The sequence below is a fragment of the Eretmochelys imbricata genome, chromosome 8 (genome assembly GCF_965152235.1).
Source record: "Eretmochelys imbricata isolate rEreImb1 chromosome 8, rEreImb1.hap1, whole genome shotgun sequence".
NCBI classification, from domain to species: Eukaryota; Metazoa; Chordata; order Testudines; family Cheloniidae; genus Eretmochelys; species Eretmochelys imbricata.
In genome coordinates, this window is record NC_135579.1 from 101,472,716 (window position 1) to 101,495,186 (window position 22,471).

The window sequence follows — 22,471 nt, forward strand, 5'->3', positions numbered from 1 at the left end:
AGGTAAATTTCAGTAAATGAATCCAAATTGTTTCCCTTTCACAACACACAGTGCTGAAATATAGTACTTAGTTTCATTAAAGAGAAGGCTGCTTTTCTTTTTAGGAGACCAAGACACTTTTGAAGTCTAACAGGTAAATTGTGGTCAGATGACTTTCTTTCATATGGTGGCTTTGAGATGAAATTTCCATCAGTGGGGTTGTGTTTGTTTAAAATATTCCATCAGTCTCTCTGTTTAGTGTAGTAGATGCTAAAGGGATACATAGCCACTGATGGACACTATGGGCTCCATTCTCTGTTCCAGCCAATCTATGCTCAATATAGGAAATGGGGAAGGGGTAATGGTGGCTCCGTGGTTTGTGTTTCCCCTGTTGTCAGATTGGCTGGAGCCCTGTCTAGACCCCGGCATTAGTTAGAGAGTAGCCTTGGGACTTCTCTAACTTGTGACCAGTTACCTATGACTCCAACGAGCTGTTCCAGCAGCCAGGAACAGAGAGGCTTAAGCCAGGCCTGTTGGGAACCCCACACAGGCAGTCAGGACAAGGGTCAGAACAGGGACCAACCTGAGGCAGGGAGTAGCAGAGGAGTGCATAATCAGGTTCCAGCCAGGACTGATACCAAGGGTCAGATTTCAGGATCTGAGTCACAAGGTGAAGTCCAAATCAAGCCGAAGTCAAAGCCAGGAGTTCAGGAGCAAGGAATGGTTGTGGCAGCTACAGGGAATCCACACCGTTGCCGAGACACTTCCTGCAATACCCCTTAGGTTTATATAGGGTGGGGAGCCAATCAGAGCCCCTGAGGCGGGACTTCCCAGGATCTGTGTCCACAGAGGGTCATGGGCAGTGGAGTACAAGCTGGTTACAGCCTGGAGATGGCCGCTTCCAGGTGCTAGACCCACAGGGCCCTATAATGCCTGCCTTTCCGGTCCATGCCTCCTTCAGGCCCCCTACACTAAGGAACTGCAAGGTGGGGATATAGAGCTGCTACCGGTTTCAGAGTAACAGCCGTGTTAGTCTGTATTCGCAAAAAGAAATGGAGTACTTGTGGCACCTTAGAGACTAACCAATTTATTTGAGCATGAGCTTTCGTGAGCTATAGCTCACTTCATCAGATGCATACTGTGGAAACTGCAGCAGACTTTATATATACACAGAGAATATGAAACAATACCTCCTCCCACCCCACTGTCCTGCTGGTAATAGCTTATCTAAAGTAATCGTCAGGTTAGGCCATTTCCAGCACAAATCCAGGTTTTCTCACCCTCCACCCCCCCACACAAATTCACTCTCCTGCTGGTGATAGCCCATCCAAAGTGACAACTCTTTACACAATGTGCATGATAATGAAGTTAGGCCATTTCCTGCACAAATCCAGGTTCTCTCACTCCCTCACCCCCCTCCAAAAACCCACCCCCATACACACACAGACTCACTCTCCTGCTGGTAATAGCTTGTCCAAACTGACCACTCTCCAAGTTTAAATCCAAGTTAAACCAGAACATCTGGGGGGGGGGGGTAGGAAAAAACAAGAGGAAATAGGCTACCTTGCATAATGACTTAGCCACTCCCAGTCTCTATTTAAGCCTAAATTAATAGTATCCAATTTGCAAATGAATTCCAATTCAGCAGTTTCTCGCTGGAGTCTGGATTTGAAGTTTTTTTGTTTTAAGATAGCGACCTTCATGTCTGTGATTGCGTGACCAGAGAGATTGAAGTGTTCTCCGACTGGTTTATGAATGTTATAATTCTTGACATCTGATTTGTGTCCATTTATTCTTTTACGTAGAGACTGTCCAGTTTGACCAATGTACATGGCAGAGGGGCATTGCTGGCACATGATGGCATAAATCACATTGGTGGATGTGCAGGTGAACGAGCCTCTGATAGTGTGGCTGATGTTATTAGGCCCTGTGATGGTGTCCCCTGAATAGATATGTGGGCACAATTGGCAACGGGCTTTGTTGCAAGGATAAGTTCCTGGGTTAGTGGTTCTGTTGTGTGGTATGTGGTTGTTGGTGAGTATTTGCTTCAGGTTGCGGGGCTGTCTGTAGGCAAGGACTGGCCTGTCTCCCAAGATTTGTGAGAGTGTTGGGTCATCCTTTAGGATAGGTTGTAGATCCTTAATAATGCGTTGGAGGGGTTTTAGTTGGGGGCTGAAGGTGACGGCTAGTGGCGTTCTGTTATTTCCTTTGTTAGGCCTGTCCTGTAGTAGGTAACTTCTGGGAACTCTTCTGGCTCTATCAATCTGTTTCTTTACTTCCGCAGGTGGGTACTGTAGTTGTAAGAAAGCTTGACAGAGATCTTGTAGGTGTTTGTCTCTGTCTGAGGGGTTGGAGCAAATGCGGTTGTATCGCAGAGCTTGGCTGTAGACGATGGATCGTGTGGTGTGGTCAGGGTGAAAGCTGGAGGCATGCAGGTAGGAATAGCGGTCAGTAGGTTTCCGGTATAGGGTGGTGTTTATGTGACCATTGTTTATTAGCACTGTAGTGTCCAGGAAGTGGATCTCTTGTGTGGACTGGACCAGGCTGAGGTTGATGGTGGGATGGAAATTGTTGAAATCATGGTGGAATTCCTCAAGGGCTTCTTTTCCATGGGTCCAGATGATGAAGATGTCATCAATATAGCGCAAGTAGAGTAGGGGCTTTAGGGGACGAGAGCTGAGGAAGCGTTGTTCTAAATCAGCCATAAAAATGTTGGCATACTGTGGGGCCATGCGGGTACCCATAGCAGTGCCGCTGATCTGAAGGTATACATTGTCCCCAAATGTGAAATAGTTATGGGTAAGGACAAAGTCACAAAGTTCAGCCACCAGGTTAGCCGTGACCTTATCGGGGATAGTGTTCCTGACGGCTTGTAGTCCATCTTTGTGTGGAATGTTGGTGTAGAGGGCTTCTACATCCATAGTGGCCAGGATGGTGTTATCAGGAAGATCACCGATGGATTGAAGTTTCCTCAGGAAGTCAGTGGTGTCTCGAAGGTAGCTGGGAGTGCTGGTAGCGTAGGGCCTGAGGAGGGAGTCTACATAGCCAGACAATCCTGCTGTCAGGGTGCCAATGCCTGAAATGATGGGGCGCCCAGGAGTTCCAGGTTTATGGATCTTGGGTAGTAGATAGAATATCCCAGGTCGGGGTTCCAGGGGTGTGTCTGTGCGGATTTGATCTTGTGCTTTTTCAGGAAGTTTCTTGAGCATATGCTGTAGTTGCTTTTGGTAACTCTCAGTGGGATCATAGGGTAATGGCTTGTAGAAACTCGTGTTGGAGAGCTGCCGAGCAGCCTCTTGTTCATATTCCGACCTATTCATGATGACAACAGCACCTCCTTTGTCAGCCTTTTTGATTATGATGTCAGAGTTGTTTCTGAGGCTGTGGATGGCATTGCGTTCCGCATGGCTGAGGTTATGGGGCAAGTGATGCTGCTTTTCCACAATTTCAGCCCGTGCACGTCGGCGGAAGCACTCTATGTAGAAGTCCAGTCTGCTGTTTCGACCTTCAGGAGGAGTCCACCTAGAATCCTTCTTTCTGTAGTGTTGGTAGGGAGACCTCTGTGGATTAGTATGTTGTTCAGAGGTATTTTGGAAATATTCCTTGAGTCGGAGACGTCGAAAATAGGATTCTAGGTCACCACAGAACTGTATCATGTTCATGGGGGTGGAGGGGCAGAAGGAGAGGCCCCGAGATAGAACAGCTGCTTCTGCTGGGCTGAGAGTATAGTTGGATAGGTTAACAATATTGCTAGGTGGGTTGAGGGAACCATTGCTGTGGCCCCTTGTAGCATGTAGTAGTTTAGAAAGTTTAGTGTCCTTTTTCTTTTGTAGAGAGAGCTGCTACCCTGACCCTACACCACCTGGAAATTCCCTCTCTACTGAGGGAATTCTCTGGTGGCCATGTCCACCTAGTTGATATCCCCTTTGCACCTCCAGAGCATCATAAAGGGGCAACAAAGCTATCTGATCCTATATCTCACTGCAGTATGTAACCTAAGTAAGTTACTGCAACTTGTGTCCACTTCCTGATTAATTATTAAATACTACCCCATCCACCATTTCCTTCTTCCTTCTCCTCAGCAATCTTTGATATCACCGTGATGCCTCCATGAGTGCCCTCAAACAAGAAGGGATATTGGCTTGATTTCCTTCTGACTTGTTAGATAACATGCTCCAATTATTGCTCTTCAACAAATATTCAAGTGACTACAAAATGCAGCTGGTTATTAACCAGTTCAGTGTAAACATCAGCTTCCAAATGTCTTCTGAGTGACTTGGAGATTCTTACGCTCATTCTTAAGGAGTTCTTTTTTTTATGAAATGAAATATGAAGTTCCTGGCCAAATCTTGCTCGCTGTTCTCTTGTGAGTAGTCCCATTGAAAAAGCTATGTGGCATTATGATCGGATGGTGTTGCTTTCGTGATTTTAAAAGTAAGGAAGTGAGACTTTAAGCATGTGCATACCTCCATTGTGCATAGTTCCAAGCGCACATGTGCTTAAAGCTGTCCATGTGCTTTACTGGATCGGGCCCTGATTTAACTGTGCAAAACACAGACTGCTAGGAATCATGTTTACTCTGAGTAGTCCCATTGACTTCATCAGGAAGACTTGCAATTAGATCTGGTCGGGAATTTTCCAGTGAATTGTTTTATTGTTGAAAAATGCTGATTGGTCTAAACTGAAATTCACGAAACAGAATCAGGTTTGATGAAATGCCCAAGTCAAGGGGAAAACCAACGTCAGGGAAAACTGTTTCAGAACTTTTAAAATGAAAAGTGTTCCTTTCCCAGTTCAAAATGACTTTTGGATTAGAAATTTAAGCAAATTAGACTGAAAAGGGTTAAAACAAAAGAAACAAAAAGAAAGAAATTAATAGTCAGAGAGTCATAGTGTTAAAGGCCAGAAGGGACCACCAGAGCATGTAGTCTAACCTCCAGCACCCTCACACTAAATCCAACAACCAAAATTAGACCAAAGTATTACAGTCCAGAGGAGACTAAACTATCAAGTGTCACAAGCAGAGAATAGGAGAGACTGATAAACACCAGTGCCCAAGGCCCCACTGTGACCTAATTGATTGAGTGAGATATACCCAGATGATCCTGGCAAGTGAGCCATACCCCACACTGCAGAAAAAGGTAAAAAGAAAACAAACCAAAAAAACCTGCCAGTCTGACCTGGGGGAAAATTCTTTCCCAACTCCACGTATGGTGATCAGTTAGACCCTGAGCATGTGAACAAGAAGTGGCCAGTCAAGCACCCGAGAGAGAGAATACTCTGTGCCACCTCAGAACACTGGCCATCCCCCTCCAATGTCCCATCTCCCCCCATGGCCATTCCTGAAGCTACTCATGTAAGAGACCAAAGAGAGAGAGAGAGAGAGAGAGAGAGAGAGAAGAAGAAGACAACTTGGGGGGATCCCTTCCTGACCCTTACAGGAAACTGGGTGAAGCCCTGAAGCATGAGATTTTTAGGTACATAAGACATAAACTAGAAGGGACCCCCGGGGCTGCCTCCTCCCATCACAAACAACCCCACCATACAATACCACTCATAAATTTGTCCAGCTCTCTCTAAAAACTAACTAACTTGTTTGCCCCCACAACTTGTATTGGATAAAGGAAAAAAACAGAAACAAAACATTTTGAAATGATCTAAACAAAACATTACAGTTGATCCAAACTAAAAAAATAAATCAGTTTTTCAGTTCATGAATAAGGCTAAGATTCAGTCACGGGTATTTTTAGTAAAAGTAATGGACAGGTCACAGGCAGTAAACAAAAGTTCATAGCCAGTGACCTGTCCATGACTTATAGTATATACCTCTGACTAAATCTTGGGTGCTCTGGAGTGGGGGCTTTGGGGCGCCATGGGTGCTCTGGAGGGGGGGCTCCGGGGGCACCGCAGATGCTCTGGAGGGGGCAGCCTGGGATCACTGCTGGTGCTGGGGGCAGGGGGGGGCAGTGGCACACATCCCAGGACTACCACTAGTGCTCCAGGGGGCAGGGGTGGCCATGCGCAGCCTAGGACCGTTGCTGCTGCTGAGGGGGGAAGCGGCGCATGTCCCGGGACCACCGCTGGTGCTCCAGGAGGTGGGGAAGTGGCAGAATGTGGCCCAGGACCATCACTGCTGCTGAGGGAGGGGTGGCACGTGGTGACCCGAGACTGCCCTAGCAGCAGCCTGTGTGGCTGGCCCGGAGGCTACCTGAGATGGTTAGGTGGCCCTGGGATCTGTCGAACCTGCCGCTGCAGAAGTCACGGAGGTCCCGGAAAGTCCCAGAATCCATGACCTCCATGACAGACTCACAGCCTTATTCATGAATCATTTTCAGCTTTTGACTTTTTGTCCTGAGTCAAGAAGGGAAAACGATTTTGAACTCTCCAAAACATTGGTGGAACAGGAAAACCATTTCCCACCTTGCTCTACTCACCGGAGTGACATTATCCTGCTGCTTCTGAGCCGCACAGCAGACATCAAGCCCTTTAATGGCCCTTTAATGTTTGTTAGTCATTTGAGGTTTTTCAAGTGAAAGGTGTTATGTAAAAGCATTAATTTTTATTAGTTATTATAATATTTTATTTATCAATCCCCAATCGGGACCCGGAATCAATCATCTATTCTTTTTTCTGAGAAACTAATTAGTCATGTATACCAAGTTCCTTTGTAGATACAGTAATTCATAATTATACCTGATAATATCAAAATATTTGTACTTTGAAAGTGTCTGGGGGGATTTTCCAAAGCATTGGCCTGACAACTCCTTCCACTGAAGTTGGTGGTAAGACTCCTTTACTTCAGTGGCAGCACTGTTAGGCCAACAGTGAGTGTGTTTGAAAATCCCTCCTGTATTCCACATTCTGTGCTTATGGCCATTCCCCGAATGTTCAAAGAGTTGTGAAATTTGCTTAAGTTCTTTTTTTTTTAATAGTTAATGTGGGATTCTTTTTATTGCCCTTCGGTTTCTGAGCCATCAGAGTGCATTTCGGCCATGTTTTCAAGCTGGTCTCGGCAGCTATGGAAACTTACTGTATTTAAATGTAATCTGAGAGAAAATATGGTCCATTGGTCATGGCAGTAGCCTAGGACTTGAGCAGACCTGGGTTCAGTTCCCTGCTCGGCTGCAGACTTCCTGCGTGACTTGCAGGTGTCACTTAGCCTCTGTTTCCCAGTTCCCTAGCTGCCAAACATGAGACGACCACTGCCCCGCCTCACAGGGGTGTTGGGTGGATAAATGCATTAAAGACCATGAGGTACCAAGCGACAATAGTGAACGCACTGTGATGCAAGTGCTTCGGATAGATAAATTCTCATGTGATCACCGGACTTCTAGGCACTGAGGCTTTACATCAAATATCAGGAGACTCGCCCTAAAATCCTGAGAGTTGGCAACCTGCATGCAAGAGCCTTTTAACACAGATGAATAGAAATGTTGGGCTGGAAGGGGCTTCAAGAAGTCATTAAATCCAGCCTCTTGTGATGAGGCAGAACTAAGTAAACCTAAACCATCCCTGACGGGTGTTTGTCCAACTTGTTCCTAAAAACCTCCAGCGATGGTGATCCCAACCTCCCTTGGAAGCCTGTTCCACAGCTTGACTCCCCTTAGCGTTAAAATGTTTTTCCTAATATTTAACCTAAATCTCCCTTGCTCCAGATTAAGCCTGTTACTTCTTGTCCTTCCTTCGGTAGACAAAGAGAAGAAATGATCACAGTCCGCTTTGTAACAGCACATTTGAAGACTGTTATCAGGTCCCTCCTCAGTCTTCTTTTCTCAAGACTAAACATGCCCCATTTTATTAACCATTCCTCAGAGGTTAGGTTTTCTAAACATTTTATCTGTTGTTGTTTTTTCTCTCCAATTTGTCCTCATCTTTCCTAAAGTGTGGTGCCCAGAACTGGACACAACACTCCAGCTGAGGCCACCGCAGTGCCGAGTAGAGCAGGACAACGACCTCCCATGTCTTGCATACAATGCTTCTGTTAATACACCCCAGATTGATATTAGTCTTTTTCTCAGCTGCATCACATTATTGATCATATTCAGTCTGTGATCCACTATAACCCCAAATCCTTTTCAGCAGTACTGTCACCTAGCCAGTTATTCCCCTTTGTGTAGCTGTGCATTTGAGTTTTCCTTAAGTACTTTGCACTTGTCTTTACTGCATTTCATCATGTAGACTGTTGTCAGAGGAGCACATTCTTGTCTCAATTACCAGGATGCAATCCCACTATTATTGTTATTATTATTATTATTATTATTATTATTATTGTTATTATTATTATTTATTATTATCATCAGAGTGCCTAGGAGCCCTAGTCATGGATCTAGACCCCCAATGTGCTAAATGCTGTACAAACAGAGAACAAAAAGACAATCTATGCCACAGGGAGAGTACCATTTAAGTATAAAATGAGACAAGTCAATGAAGTTGCATGGGAATAATTGAAAGCAGGACTGGGCCCAATATCTGTGCTTGATATTTACTGTATCCTGGTAAAAGTGATGGGTGTATAAAATCTTTGCAAAAGTTGAATAATGGCAAAGGATAACTCAGCACAATATGAATAAGAGGCCAATCTTTTTACTGTAGCCTGTGATACGGCTTTGATATAGTTTCTTTTCTGGTTTTTATTAGTGCTTCTTGGATTAGCAGGTTGGTCAAAGTGCACACAATGTATTAATTAAGATGGTGATATGTGTTCAGTTTAGAATTTTGTCATGCATCACAACAAGAAATGGAAAACTCTGACACGTGTCTTAAACTCTAGTATGATCACGCTAATACTCCAAATTTGGCAGCCTGCTAGGGGTGATAACGTCTTTCACCTTATAAAACTACAAGGTTCATTTGCTATTCTCCAGACCTATCTAAAGAGATGCACAGCCATGATTTCATATGATAAACAGACTATGGGTCCAAAGCTACTTTTTGTTCATTCTGTTAGTTTCACTAGGCTTAAGTTTCCTAATGTTCTTGAGAAACTTGCATTGCTGAAATGTGATCAAAGGAATACGCCAAGCTATCAACTTTTTATTTTCCAAAAAAATCTAAAGAAAAGTCTCATTGTTTTTTATTGCCATCATTTAAGAGATTTACACCACTTTGGTAATCATTGAGTATAATGTGCAGTGTCTATACTTAGAGACAAAGTTTCCTTCTTTCTTTCTTTCTGATAGTGCGCACATCTGCCCAAAGAATCAGGGGCATGACCTCATGTCCCCCACCCCACATCAACCAGTTGAGTGTTGCGGGTGAGGGAGGGACAGACTGTACCGCCCTCAGGCAGAGCTTTTTCCTTGAAGGCACAATATGGTCCTAAGTAACTTGCCCAAGGTTAAAAGGTGCATGAATCAGAGGCAGGAATAGAACCCAGAAGTTCCAACTCCCAGTCTCCCATTCTAACCACTAGACATCACTTCTGTGTACAGTGGGCTCTTATAAGAGACAATACCAAGCAGATTTTATAAAATGTACCTTCAATTAGGGTGACCAGATGTCCCATTTTTAAAGGGAGAGTCCCGTTTTTTGGGACTTTTTCTTATATAGGTGCCTATTACCCCTCACCCCCATCCCGTTTTTTCACAGTTGCTGTCTGGTCACCCTACCTTCAGTCAAAAAGGGCATTTTATGGTTCTCCAGAAGGAAATAGGGCAGGCTAGAGAAGTAAAAAAGTAATTCTCCAAAAGTCCAGGGATGATTTTGCTATTCATGTTCACACTCTAAAACACTGCAACTTTGTATTTGATATTGGCCAAGTGCACACAAATTGTGCTTTCAGATCTGTCTACAGAACTGTCACTGACTTGACTGGCCTTTCTGCATGTCTCTCTGAGAGCAGAAATTAGCCTATACAACTGTCTGGTTTTCAGGAGCATGAAGAAACAGGCAACACGTTTTGTATTCTCTTCGCTACTTTCAGCAATAAACTACCTTAAGCAAAGCTTTTTTCCTGCAAAATGAGGCAAATAAACATGTAGAATAGAACATTTGTATCTTGCTGGTAGAGGATTTTGAGCAGTCTTTGAATCTAAATTCTGCATTTGTTACTGGTTAAATATTTCCAACTGGGTGGATGAGTGAAACTAACCAAACTAGAGGCCAGATCTGCAAAGATTTTTGTACATATAGTTACTCTCTATTCAGGAATCCAAGAACATTTTCCCTTCCTTTCTTCTCAGTCTGCTAATAGGAATGTAAATGCGGACGCAAGATTTGGTATGGATCCTATACAGGAATATCTCTTTCATTTCTGTTTTCTAGTACTGCATGGCATCTAGCGTTTAAGAAGATGCATGATACGTATACATAATGTTGGGGGTTACTTTGCTTGAAAAAGTATAACCCTGCTGCAACCATGTTTTGTTCAGCCACTTCAGGTCTGTCTGACATGGTATAAATAAAGTGTTTGGTTCAGATTTGATTGTAAGAACTGGTAGCTGCCAAGCTATGACAATCACATCTGTTACACTAAATTAGGTGGTGTGCATTCCTTCTTACTGCATAGTAGCATTCTACTTACAGGAGGGTGGATGGTCTTGAGGTTAAGGCATTGGACTGACAGCTGGGCTCAGGTCCTGACTCTGCTGGATTTATTCTGTGTCCTTGAGCAAAACGTTTAATTTCTCTGTGCCTCCGTTCCCCAACTTTTGTTTGTATTTTGTATCGCTTTCTCCCACCCTTTTTCTGTCTTGCCTGTTCAGGCCCTGATCCTGCAAAGACTTACACAGGGGCTTAACTTTATCCAAGTCCCGTTGACTTCAGTACAAAAAGGGTAAGCACTTGTATAAGCTTTTGAAGGAGCAGGGCTTTGGGACAGCGAACTGTTTGGGGAAGGGACTATTTCTGACTATGTGTATGTACAGCGCCTAACACAGTGGGGTCCCGCAGTGGCCTCTTGGCATTACTGTAATACAAACAATAATTATACTGGCATCAGGTATGTAACAACTTTCTTTTTGAATAGAGAGCACCACTTTCCTCCGTCTTATTTCTTCTTTTTTCCCCCCTTTCCTTGACTACTTTTTATATGTGGAGCCAGTATTAATGCTAACTGATTAGGCTGTTGGGCCCAGCTCCTTAAAGGTATTTTAATGGCAGTGAGATGCATAAATAGATCTGAGTGTATCTCTACACCACAGGCTGGAGGCGTGATTGCAGCATGTGTTCTCCTACCTGAGCTAACTTTGATCTAGACAGGTCAAAGCCATCTTGAATAACAATAGCTGTATAATTGCAGCCACAGAGGCAGTGGGACAGTCTAGCTTCCTGCCTATGACCCCTCCCAATCATGCCTCCAGCCTGCAGTGTAGAGATACTCTAAGGATCTGGGCCTTGATGTCTGTGAACAGGATCCTACAGGCACCTAGATCAGAGGACCAATTAGCAAAATCCTCTGTCACTATTATGATTATTATTATGATTGCTATCTGTTGTGTTACTTTTTTTCAGGGGCTTGTAAGGTACTTCTTGCTGGCACCTGTTGGAGGAAAGATGCCTGTACTATAAATGGAAAAGAAATCTGATTTTACGTACATACTTTTTAATGTTTGATCTGTTGGTCACAATTGTGCTAACTGGGGATCTGTTCCAGACACGGAATACACATCCCAAACTCCATTGGAGGTCATAGGAGTTTGGGGCTCAGGACTGGACCCTTGCACAAAAAAAGTCTGGAGAAAAATGTGGGATTTTCCATTGTACAGGTTGCTACTAAGTGGGCTTGACTCTCTTTGTGTAAATGCAAGGATTTTTTGCAGGCTACTTTTAGCCCATTCCAGGAACAGATCCCTATGAGGTCTGGTATACAAGAACTTTGCTGTGAGGTTTGCGAACACTTGTGTTTCTGTGTTGTGAGAGCAGAGCATTTATGTTTAACCAGAGCATATGTTCCTTCAGCTACTCAAAGGAACGGCAGGCCATGCACATGATCCATGCTCATGTTTATTGTTGCCGGTGAACAACCGTGCGCAGCAAACAGACTCTGGAGGAAAGCTTGTTAGCAGATGTCCTGATGGCCCTTCCAATTTATAAATATGAGCCTCTACATTTCTGTTTTCCATATCCAAAGCTTTCACTTGCCAGATGTTCCCACGGCTGGGTCCTTGAAGTCTTTAACTATGAGGATGCGTGGCATATCATCTATTTCATAGAAAAGAAAAGAAATCAGATTGCTATCTCCTATCAAAAAGCTGGGGGGGGAGAGAAATCCACTCTTTACACTAAAGTGGCTTTTCATATCCTGAATCTGAGATGCACTTTTATACAGCTTTGTAAAATTCTGTGGATCCTGCAAAGATGAATAAAAGTGCATTTCAGATTTAGATGCATCTCAGATAAATACACTCACCTGGGCATTTTTTTTTTGACAGGCTATTAAAATACAAGTAAACAATAGTGTTTTCACCCTGATGGGGATGCTAACTTTACAAAGCTGATTTAAGTTTGCATTTCATTTAGATTGAGCACGTGCTTTATTATTTTCAGGTGCATTTATTAAGATAAATAGCGGTGAATGGCGTTAAACCAGGGATGAATTCAACCCAATATTTATCAATTAAATATTAAATGGATAATAGGACCGGAATCAGCTTGGAATTCAAGCATCCCAAACTCCAAGTCCCCATGTGAAAAAAGGTTTTGTCACCTCCACCATAGAATTCCCCCTTCTCCAAACATTAGAGATCTCTCTGTGGGTTATGCACTTGGGAACATTTTCACTGTCCAGGGTAGCAAAGGGCAGAACATGGACCACAGAGAATTATACCCATGACGTTCACCCATGAAATGGGCAATTTTAGAAAACTGGGAGCAAAGACTGTTTCTCTGGGAGCAGCTCAATATCTATGAGGCCAAGTCCAGTGCTGCCACTGGGAAGTGTTGCAAACGTGTGCAAACTGTCTGAATGGGTTCACAGAAAGCTTAGATATGGTTCCATGGAGACACTTAAGTCATTTCCAGATAGGATCCTAATTAATGTGTATCACAGGGAAACCCTGATTAGCTAGCAGGATTTTAAGCATTGCAGGCGGTCAAAGATTTTTGTACAAGTAATTACTGGCATCTCCAGGACTTCCGAGGGTACTTTACTTTGCTCTGGAAATGTTTTGAGATGGGGACTATGTGTGGTGTCTGGTTCCACTATAGTTGCCTTGTAAGACATAGGAAGTAGCTCGTGTCTTGTGGGCAACCAAAGGCGTAATGACCTTCACATTTTAAATTGGCAAATATACAACCTGAAACTTTTTCCCCCACACCTCAGACCCTCGAATTCAGGGAAAGACAAAAGAGCTTGCACTTTTTTCCCAGCTTATAATTTGCCTAAATTCAGCACTGCTCAGACATAGTAGGTTCAAGGATCTGACCTGAACTTGAAGTTATTCGCCTAATGTTCTGTTTGAGAACAGCATCGGGAAGAGAGACAGAGGACAGAGTCCAACGAATAACAGAGAGCAATATGGGGCTGAGACCAAGCAGAAAAAAAAAAAGCTACACAGAGATGGAATAAGGTGCAGAGAGGAGGGAAAAAAAGAAGAAAAAACCTTGCGAAGTGTTTAACACTAGAGACAAATATATATGTCTTTTCCTCACGCATATCTAAACATGCATGGTTAATCCTGTGCATCTGCAAAGAATAGAATAGAATAGAATATTCCAAACAAACACATGAATAAGCACAGGAGAGCGTAGGGCTAGCCATTCTGTTTCTGATTTAACAATAGGCTGAGCCCAAGAGACACAAATCTGGATCCCAACATGGATCACCGCAAGATTGGGGTGTTTGGATGTGGGCGTTCTGGCTCGGACCATTTTAACAATGGGGGCCATGTGCAGAAAGTGGATAAAAGAGATGGATTCAGATTTCAAGCAACACAACATTTGGGGAGGAGGGTTTGACACGACCTGATTTACAGCTTCATCACATGAAAACCTGTTTCTTTTAATGGTCACATGTTGCGGACCATCCAATTGCTGGTAGCCTTGAATGAGCACAATACGGACCAGATTTTTCCTAATTTTCTGGGCATCTTTGCCTGCATAGCTTGTGCGCTGACTTCCCACGATTGTGCTGATTATCACAGGAAGTGTGGGCAAGGTTGACCAGTTAGACAAGCATGTGGTCATTTGCATGCACAGTTACCATGATTATGCATGCAGCTGCAGCACCTGCATGCACAATTCAGAGAAGCATTTTTGTACATCCACATGTGTGCACAGAATGAGCACATGGACCCTTATGAGCCAATGTTACCAACCAGCAACTTTACTGAGCACATTTTGGCTTGGCTGTCTCCATAGACCTGGCCAAACAAACAGTTCCAAAGTATTCGATCTCAGCAAGAGCTGGGTTTCATGTAAAAACTGGGATAGATTTTCTAGGTTCTGTGGCCACGAAGGCCCTGCTCTTCACCGATTTCAATGGAAATTAGGAGCCGAACTATTTTTGAGGATCTGGCAGAGTCCTAATATGAAATCACAAGGGATCTTCTGAGGATCTTAGAGAACCATCCAAGCATTTCTAAGGAGGGCAAAGGGAAGAACTAAAGTTGTCATCTCCTGTATCTGGACCACCCAAACACTAGCCAACAAATCATGGTATTTTTCAGCTATGGTATCTTGACTTATTGTTCACAGGGATTTTAAAGAATTTCATTTCATTTCTTTCTTAGTTTTTTTTTTCCCTAGGGATGACATGTCGTTTCCTGACAGGCTGGTTTTAATAAGGTTGAAATCTTTGTTGTTGCCAAATCCAAGAGGAATAGAACATCTTTAAGTCATTAGATGGGAATGGGGTAATCACTCAGAGGGTGAGCTTCAAAGGTTATTAGTTTTTACAGTATGTTCACTATTCTGCAGTTGTCTGAAAAATAACCTAGGTACCAATTCTGCCTCTGCTCCATTCATGGTACAGTGGGAACAGTATTTGTATGCAAACTAATTGAAGGATTTTCCTGAAGGATTTTGGCACTTGAAGTTAAATAGGAACCTGTATGGTATTAGTTAGGGATGGAAATACATGTTAGCAAGAAATAAGAGTGCTCCCACTCCTGAACTTTCACCCAAAAAAACAATAAAGACAAAATCGAACCCCTTCTCAGGCTTGGAGGATGGGCCAGTTCCGCCCTTTGGGAATTACCTGAAACAAAGGGCATAATTCCACCCTCGTTCGAGTGAGTGCAACTCTGCTTTCTTCTGTGATTTGCTCCAGAACTAAATGTGGCCACAGAAGTAACAAAATACATCAAGAAAGTCTGTTCAGAAGGAATTTTCCATATAACCTTGGCAGCTGGATAGTCCAAATCTGAGAGAGACGGCAAAATGTTTGTGCTAGAATATTATTATTATTATTAAGATCCCAATGAAGATCAGATTGTGCTAGGGATTGTACACATATAGATAATCCCTGCCCTAAAAAGTTAACAATCTCATTAAGAAAAGTGGAAACAGAAGCAAAATGATTTGGCCAAGGTCACTGTAAATCAGTGGCAGAGGCAATCATAGACCCAGGTCTCCTCACTCCCAGTCCTTTTCCCTAGCCGCTGAACTATAAGGGGCTGAGTTAAGCATTTGAAATGTTGACATCTGATTGGTCTCTCCACCAGCTGCACACCAGCATCACTTCTTTGGAATGACTCCTGCTTACTCAGCCACAAGGGAGAGGAGACTCAAGTCTCAGCCAGTAGGGATTCACACATCAGACGACACAGCCACATGTGCGAAGAGGATCAAGCCTAAACTCCTAGAAGTTCACATAGCAATAGTTTTTGTCAGACCTGGGCAATCTCCTTTGTTGTTAATAATTATCATTATAGTTATTTCTGATCCCAAAGAAATACAGTCTGAATAATGCTTCTTCCAGGAATAAACATTTGTTGTCATAAATTTAGTACAATTCTTTATCTTGTAGAGGATCTTTCATACAAACATTATTCCCCCGAACCCTTGATATGCTGCAGCACAAAGCTCAAGTTAAAAAGCGAAAGGAGAAGGAAATGAAGAGGTTAAAAACAAGGCAGAAAGGAAAGGGTGTAGAAAGGAAAGGTGGCAGGATTTGCAAAGGAGAAGTCTCTTGCGCCAACTTTAAATTTTCCACAACAGAAGAAGGGGGCTCCAAATGTTTATCCAAACCGCTCGGGTCTGCAAAGTTGGACTGGAAACCTTTCACTACTTCCGACATCTGTTTGGGGCAGGAGTACCCCAAGGCCAGCCTTTCTGATGGTATTTTCACGTCTGGTCCTGGCTGGAACCTGGAAGTGCAAAAGCAGCACAAACTAGAGGAAAAGTGCTTAATTTTAAGTGTGTAAATATTGGCTTCAAGGGACCTACTCATGTACTTAAAATTAAGGACATATTTAGAGTGCTCAGCACCTTGCAGGATTGGACCTTTGGGCTGACAGTAAGGAGACTGCAATTCAGCGTCTCAAGAGAAGACACGTAAAGTATGGAAAACAGTGGGGTAGATCTTTGGTCTCCAACAAAGGTGGCCTACTGCTCCCCACCAAGCAAAATAAAAAAATCTCTTTATATTTTGACCTATTCTATTTTTTCCAGAACTCAATCCTTCAAAGACTAATACACATTCTTTAGCTTAAACACATTTGTGTGTCTTTGTGAGTTATAGATTCATCGATTTTAAGGCCAAAAGGGAACATTAGATTGTCTGACTCCCTGTATAACACAGGCCATGGATCTTCACCCAGCTACTCCTCCCTTGAGCCCAATAACTTGTGTTTGATGAAAGCCTATCTCCCAGAAAGGCATCCAAGTCTTGACTTCAAGAGACAGAGAATCCATCACTGCTCTCGGTACTTTTTTCCAATGGCTAATCACCTTCACTGTTAAAGAAATTGTGCCTTATTTCTAATTTGAATTTGTCTGGCTTTAACTTCCAGCCATTGCTTCTCATTATGCCTTTTTCCACTAGATTAAACAGCCCTTTAGTACCCAATATATTCTCCCCGTGAAGTTATAAAACTTCTAACAAGCCTAACAGTCATCATACTGCATGTGGCTGGTCCTAGGGACCTGTGAATCTTATTTACTAATCTGTAGTGACATGCATAATGGTCTGATTAGATTCCACAGAAACAGCCTTTTTTAAAAAAGGGAGGACGTTATTACTGATCTCAGATCTGAAAAAGCCACCAGGAAAATAATCTGATTGACTCTTCCCACATCTGTGGATTAAAAAAAACAAAACAAAAGCTCAATAATGGTTAAATTTGTTTTGAAAATGAATAGGAAGCACATGCTGAAAATCATTTCAATTTAAAAAAAAACAAAACCAACCTCAAATCACAAATTTGAACCAGGCATTATTTTATGGAGAATTTTGACAGAAACAGCATTGCAACTTACCAGCTCTTTGGTCTTTTAGTTGCAAACTCCATTTTTTTAAGTCTGAGTCTCTGTTGACATGTCATCCGTATGACCTCTTTTCGCCCAATATTATAAAGAAAACCAAATGCTGGGCTTGTACACATTATTGTTTAGGGTGATTAACAATATCATCATGTATTTACATAGCCCCTTTCATCCAGACAGGTCCCAAAGTATTTTGTAAACTGTGTCTAAAAGAATCACTCACCCACCACTGAACTTCAGCCATCTTTGAGGGGAAACATGGCAGCTGTTTAACAGGGCACAGCAACCCCTGCATAGAAGCATTGGGCACCCCCTCCCAGAACCATTCCATGCATGGAATTCCCATGGATCTCAAAGGGGGCCCTGTGACTGGAAAGCTTGCTGGATGGAAATCTCAGGCAGGAAGTGATAATACCATTGCCATCTGAAACTGCAGAGGTAACCGAGGTAGGCAGGTACATTTGTTCAATTTGGAGTGAGATCTTTTCATGCCCTTCTATTTGCTAAAAAGGTTAGGCAGTGACAAAGAACTGGACCTGGACTCAGGACACCTGGTTCTGTTCCAGGGTCTGCCTCTGGTCTGCTAAAAAGTCATTTAAGCCCAAGGTTTTCAAAGTATATAGGCACCTAAAAATGCAGATTTATGCCTAGCAAGATTTTCAAAAGTACCTTAGGCAGTGTTGGCATTCCATGCCTCAGTTTCTCCTTCTGTAAAATGGGAATAATGATACTGACCTCCTTTGTGAAGCACTTGGAGATCTAGGGATGAAAAGCACTGAATAAGAGAAGGTATTATCAACAGGCTTTCAACTGTATACACCATCTGAAAGACAATACCTCCAGGAAAGAGCTCCCGCTTGGTGTAGAGGATATTTGAAATTCACTAGCTGTGCTAAGAACAAAGGTTTTGCTTACAACTTGTTACTTCTATGGATTCTACTATTGCAATACCAATACCTATTGCCAAATATGTGACTAGATTTGTAAGGACAAGCTGAACCACAAAAAATAAAATTGCAGTTTTACTACTCCTCAAGTGCTAAACCAGAATCGATCCCCAAACCAATGTATAATAGAATTGTGTGTGTGTGTTTATTTTCATTTTGGTGTACTCCCAATTCAGCAAGTACTTAAACATATGCCTTGTTTTAAGCACGTGAAGTCAATGGGCCTGTTTACATATTTGAAGTCAGGCATGTGCATAACGAACCTGCTGAATCAGGGCCTGGGTTTGCTGCTTTTTGAGAAAGGGTTACCAGTGTTAATGCTGGGAGGGCAATGAATGGCTGCTGTATCGTCTGCTGCATCATCTGATCAAAAGTACGAGCTTGCAAATGTGATACCATAGCAGGTTATTTGGCTCGGGGAGACTGGGAGCTTTCCAGATTCGTATAATGATTCTGTAAATGGAAGGCGGAAACAGAAGGTCAATCACTGCTGAACCAAGTTGCCCATTTATTACATGCTTTGCTGTACATTTTACTGAAGACATTTTATCACAGCCAAAAAACTCCAATATGCAACAATTCTGCATTGGCCAGAGGATGGACTAGGTGCTCTAAGAGGTATTTTCCGGCTCTAATATCTGTGGTTTATTATATATTGTTAAATTAATTAATGGGACTATATAACGTGGTTGGTTGAAATAGCAGACCACTGGATTTGATGACCCAAGAGATCCCTTCCAGTCTTATGTTCCTGGTTAGCTGCTGACCCTTTTGTCTGTGATTTTATGCAGACACAGCCAGTGCAAATCATTATAGCTCTCACACCAATTTATACCAGCGGTGACTCTGGCCACAGATTGTTATGTTGACTGTGCTTGGTGGGGGGGGGGGAATATTTTTTATTAGAATTTATTAAAATGTTTTTCTTTTACATCCCTATTTTTGTTCAACATCTTCATTAATGATCTGGATGATGGGATGAATTGCACCCGCAGCAAGTTTGCGGGTGACACTAAGCTGGGGGGAGAGGTAGATATGCTAGAGGGTAGGGATAGGGTCCAGAGAGACCTAGACAAATTGGAGGATTGGGCCAAAAGAAATCTGATGAGGTTCAACAAGGACAAGTGCAGAGTCCTGCACTTAGGACGGAAGAACTCCATGCCCTGCTACTGGCTGGGGACTGACTTGCTAAGCAGCGGTTCTGCAGAAAAGGACCCGGGGATTACAGTGGACGAGAAGCTGGATCTGAGTCAGCAGTGTGCCCTCGTTGCCAAGAAGGCCAATGGCATATTGGGCTGCATTAATAGGAGCATTGCCAGCAGATCAAGGGAAGTGATTGTTCCCCTGTATTCGGCACTGGCGAGACCACACCGGGAGTTTTGCGTCCAGTTTTGGGCCCCCCACTATAGAAACGATGTGGACAATTGGCAAGAGTCCAGCGGAGGGCAATGAAAATGATTAGGGGGCTGGGGCACATGACTTATGAGGAAAGGCCGAGGGAACTTGGTTTATTTAGTCTGCAGAAGAGAAGAGTGAGGGGGGATTTAATAACAGCTTTCAACTACCTGAAGGGAGGTTCCAAAGAGAATGGAGTTCAGCTGTTCTCAGTGGTGGCAGATGACAGAACAAGGAGCAATGGTGTCAAGTTGCAGTGGGGGAGGTCTAGGTTGGATATTAGGAAACACTATTTCTCTAGGAAGATGGTGAAGCACTGGAATGGGTTACCTAGGGAGGTGGTAGAATCTCCATCCTTAGAGGTTTTCAAGGCCCAGTTTGACAAAGCCCTGGCTGGGATGATTTAGTTGGGGTTAGTCCTGCTTTGAGCAGGGGGTTGGACTAGGTGACCTCCTGAGGTCTCTTCCAACCCTAATCTTCTATATACTTTCAGACTGTCCCATGAGAAATGTGGCTACATGGGCTGTTTACTGCCTCGAAGTCCTGTTTCACTGGTGATTAAGAAAACTGCAGAGAGAATCTGTGGATACCAGCATGCACATTAGATTGTCACAGGCATTTCTATCATTTTTCACCTTGTTTGCCAGGAGAATGCACTGCTTCTTTGAGGATAATCTACTAGAGGTGCTCCAAGATTTGCTATACTCGACTAATGCTGTCACACTGGTGCACATGATTGCTTATTAATTACTGAATGCTGGTAGTGAGTTTGATGCTGTTCATTACATAGAAGCAGACTCTGTCTGACATGGGGCTTGCAGTTTAAGAGCAAAAACATGGGCATAGATGGGACTTTTTACTTTGGATTTCACTGGGACCAGAATTTGGTCCTTGTGACATATAGGGTAATTTCCTGCAATATCTTTGGGAGATCTGACTGTATTAAGTTTATGTATCATTGTAGACCACCCAGGGACCATATGTAATTCCATGGGGGATGGTAACCACAGCCCCTCCAGGAACTAAGAACAGTGAGGTGGTGATTAGGCAAATTCACTTTAGGGAGGCTTGCCTATACTATTTCAGACAGGATTCTCCAGAGGCCAACAGACACAAAAAGGACTTTTCAATAATTAGTCTGAGTTTAACCTGATGTAAGGCCATCTTTCTGGTCCAGTCAACAGACAGGACCTACTGTCCAAGGGACACCCCAGTCCTTAGGGAAGGGTTGGAAGGACTAACACTGACCGGAGTTCTTGTGGAGTTGTGGGGCTGGTCTCTGGTAAACTTATCAGCAAACGGGTAGATTCTTTTATTGTTTTAATATGTTTTTTCTGTAACGCTTTTACCTTACAAATAAACATGCTCGCTTAAACAGAGATGCGTGGTAACTTAAAACCGTGAGCAATTATGCTAATGATAGCATCTGAGATGAAAAGCAAAGCAGGCCTATCTAGGCAGTCTGACTTGCTGGGGGAATTCAGAGTGTAGGCAGGGAACTGGGCCTGAAAATACCCCAGTCAAGGGGGAGTGAGATGCATGTCTCTGCCCAAGAGAGGTGATGGCTGGGGAGCCAAGAGGCCTACATGTCAGAGCCTTTGGTGGACCATAGAGGGGGGAAAAGGTGGAGTTGCCCTGAACTGTGACCGTCCTAACAGCATGCATAGCCACACTAAATGCCAGTCCAGTGGGAAGAAGCTTGGGTTTTTTGTTTATTTCAAAAACTCAGTGAATCATCAGTCATGTAGTTATTAGGCCAGACCCTCATCTGGTATAAACAGACATAGCTCCACTGAGTCCATTTCAAGTGTGTTGTTTTGACAGACAATTCCTTGTAGCCAGGGAAGAACTGAAGCTCACATCTCTAAATTTGCACACATAGGCGTGGCCACGTGACTAGAGTCAGGACTCTGGGGTTCTATTATTGATTTTTTCACTAGGTTACATTAGGTAAGTCACTTCCCTGTGCTTCAGTTTCATACACGCACACACCCGCCCCCAGTAAAACAGATGAATAACACCTCTCATGCAGGGATGTGGTGAAATAATTAGCACAGTGAACTCTTCCATGGAAAGAAACTCTATCTGTTCAAACTATTGTTCTTATTACTAATTAGGAAGATGTAGACTCAGCAACCACTTGCATACTGAAAAAATAATCCTGTTTAATTTTGTCCTCTTGTCTTTTCTCCTAGCACGACCACGCTACCTTCCCACATCAGGATAACCAATGGCTACATCACAGTCAATCCTCCCGTTTGGTTTTCAAACCAACTGGATCAGAGACCACGTTCAGCTCTCCCGTTCCACCGTCAGCCAAAGAGCTCAGCTGCTGGCCGGGTATTGGCGCCATCCATAACTGCTTCTTTCTATGTGTCAATAGTGTCTTTTGTCCTGAGTCTATTGAGGCCTTCCTGACCAACCTAGGATTACGTGCAATACCTAAAATGGAGAACAGAGATAATTTATGAATGAGTGTGTGGTTTTCTCCATGACGGTTTCAACCTGGACCTTCTCACCAAGGAGAAATCGTAGTGCCTCTAGCTGGTTTTGTCTCTTAGCCCAGATATATTTTGAAACTCTAAAGCTTTATTGTAACACTGACTTACATCTTCTTTTTTGTAGAAGGATCTTTATTTCCCATAGTGCTATGGGGCTTTGTAAAATATATGTGTTCATATATATATAAAAAAAAGAAAAAGTGTATTTATTCAACTGGTAAACTTATTTTTCTTGGTATTGGATATGTTAATAACATCCCCATTAAACAGTAGTGACGATGAAAC

General features: G+C 43.1%; 1 protein-coding gene across 1 annotated transcript in view; it reads left to right on the plus strand.

Annotated features, from left to right (window-relative positions):
- The window catches only part of TRABD2B (TraB domain containing 2B), a 409,581-nt gene extending 387,478 nt beyond the window's left edge, over positions 1-22,103 (plus strand). The window contains exon 7 of the mRNA XM_077825080.1: positions 21,881-22,103. Coding sequence (XP_077681206.1) covers positions 21,881-22,103 — 223 coding nt within the window. The remainder of the gene's footprint in view (positions 1-21,880) is intronic.
- Positions 22,104-22,471: the final 368 nt, after the last annotated feature.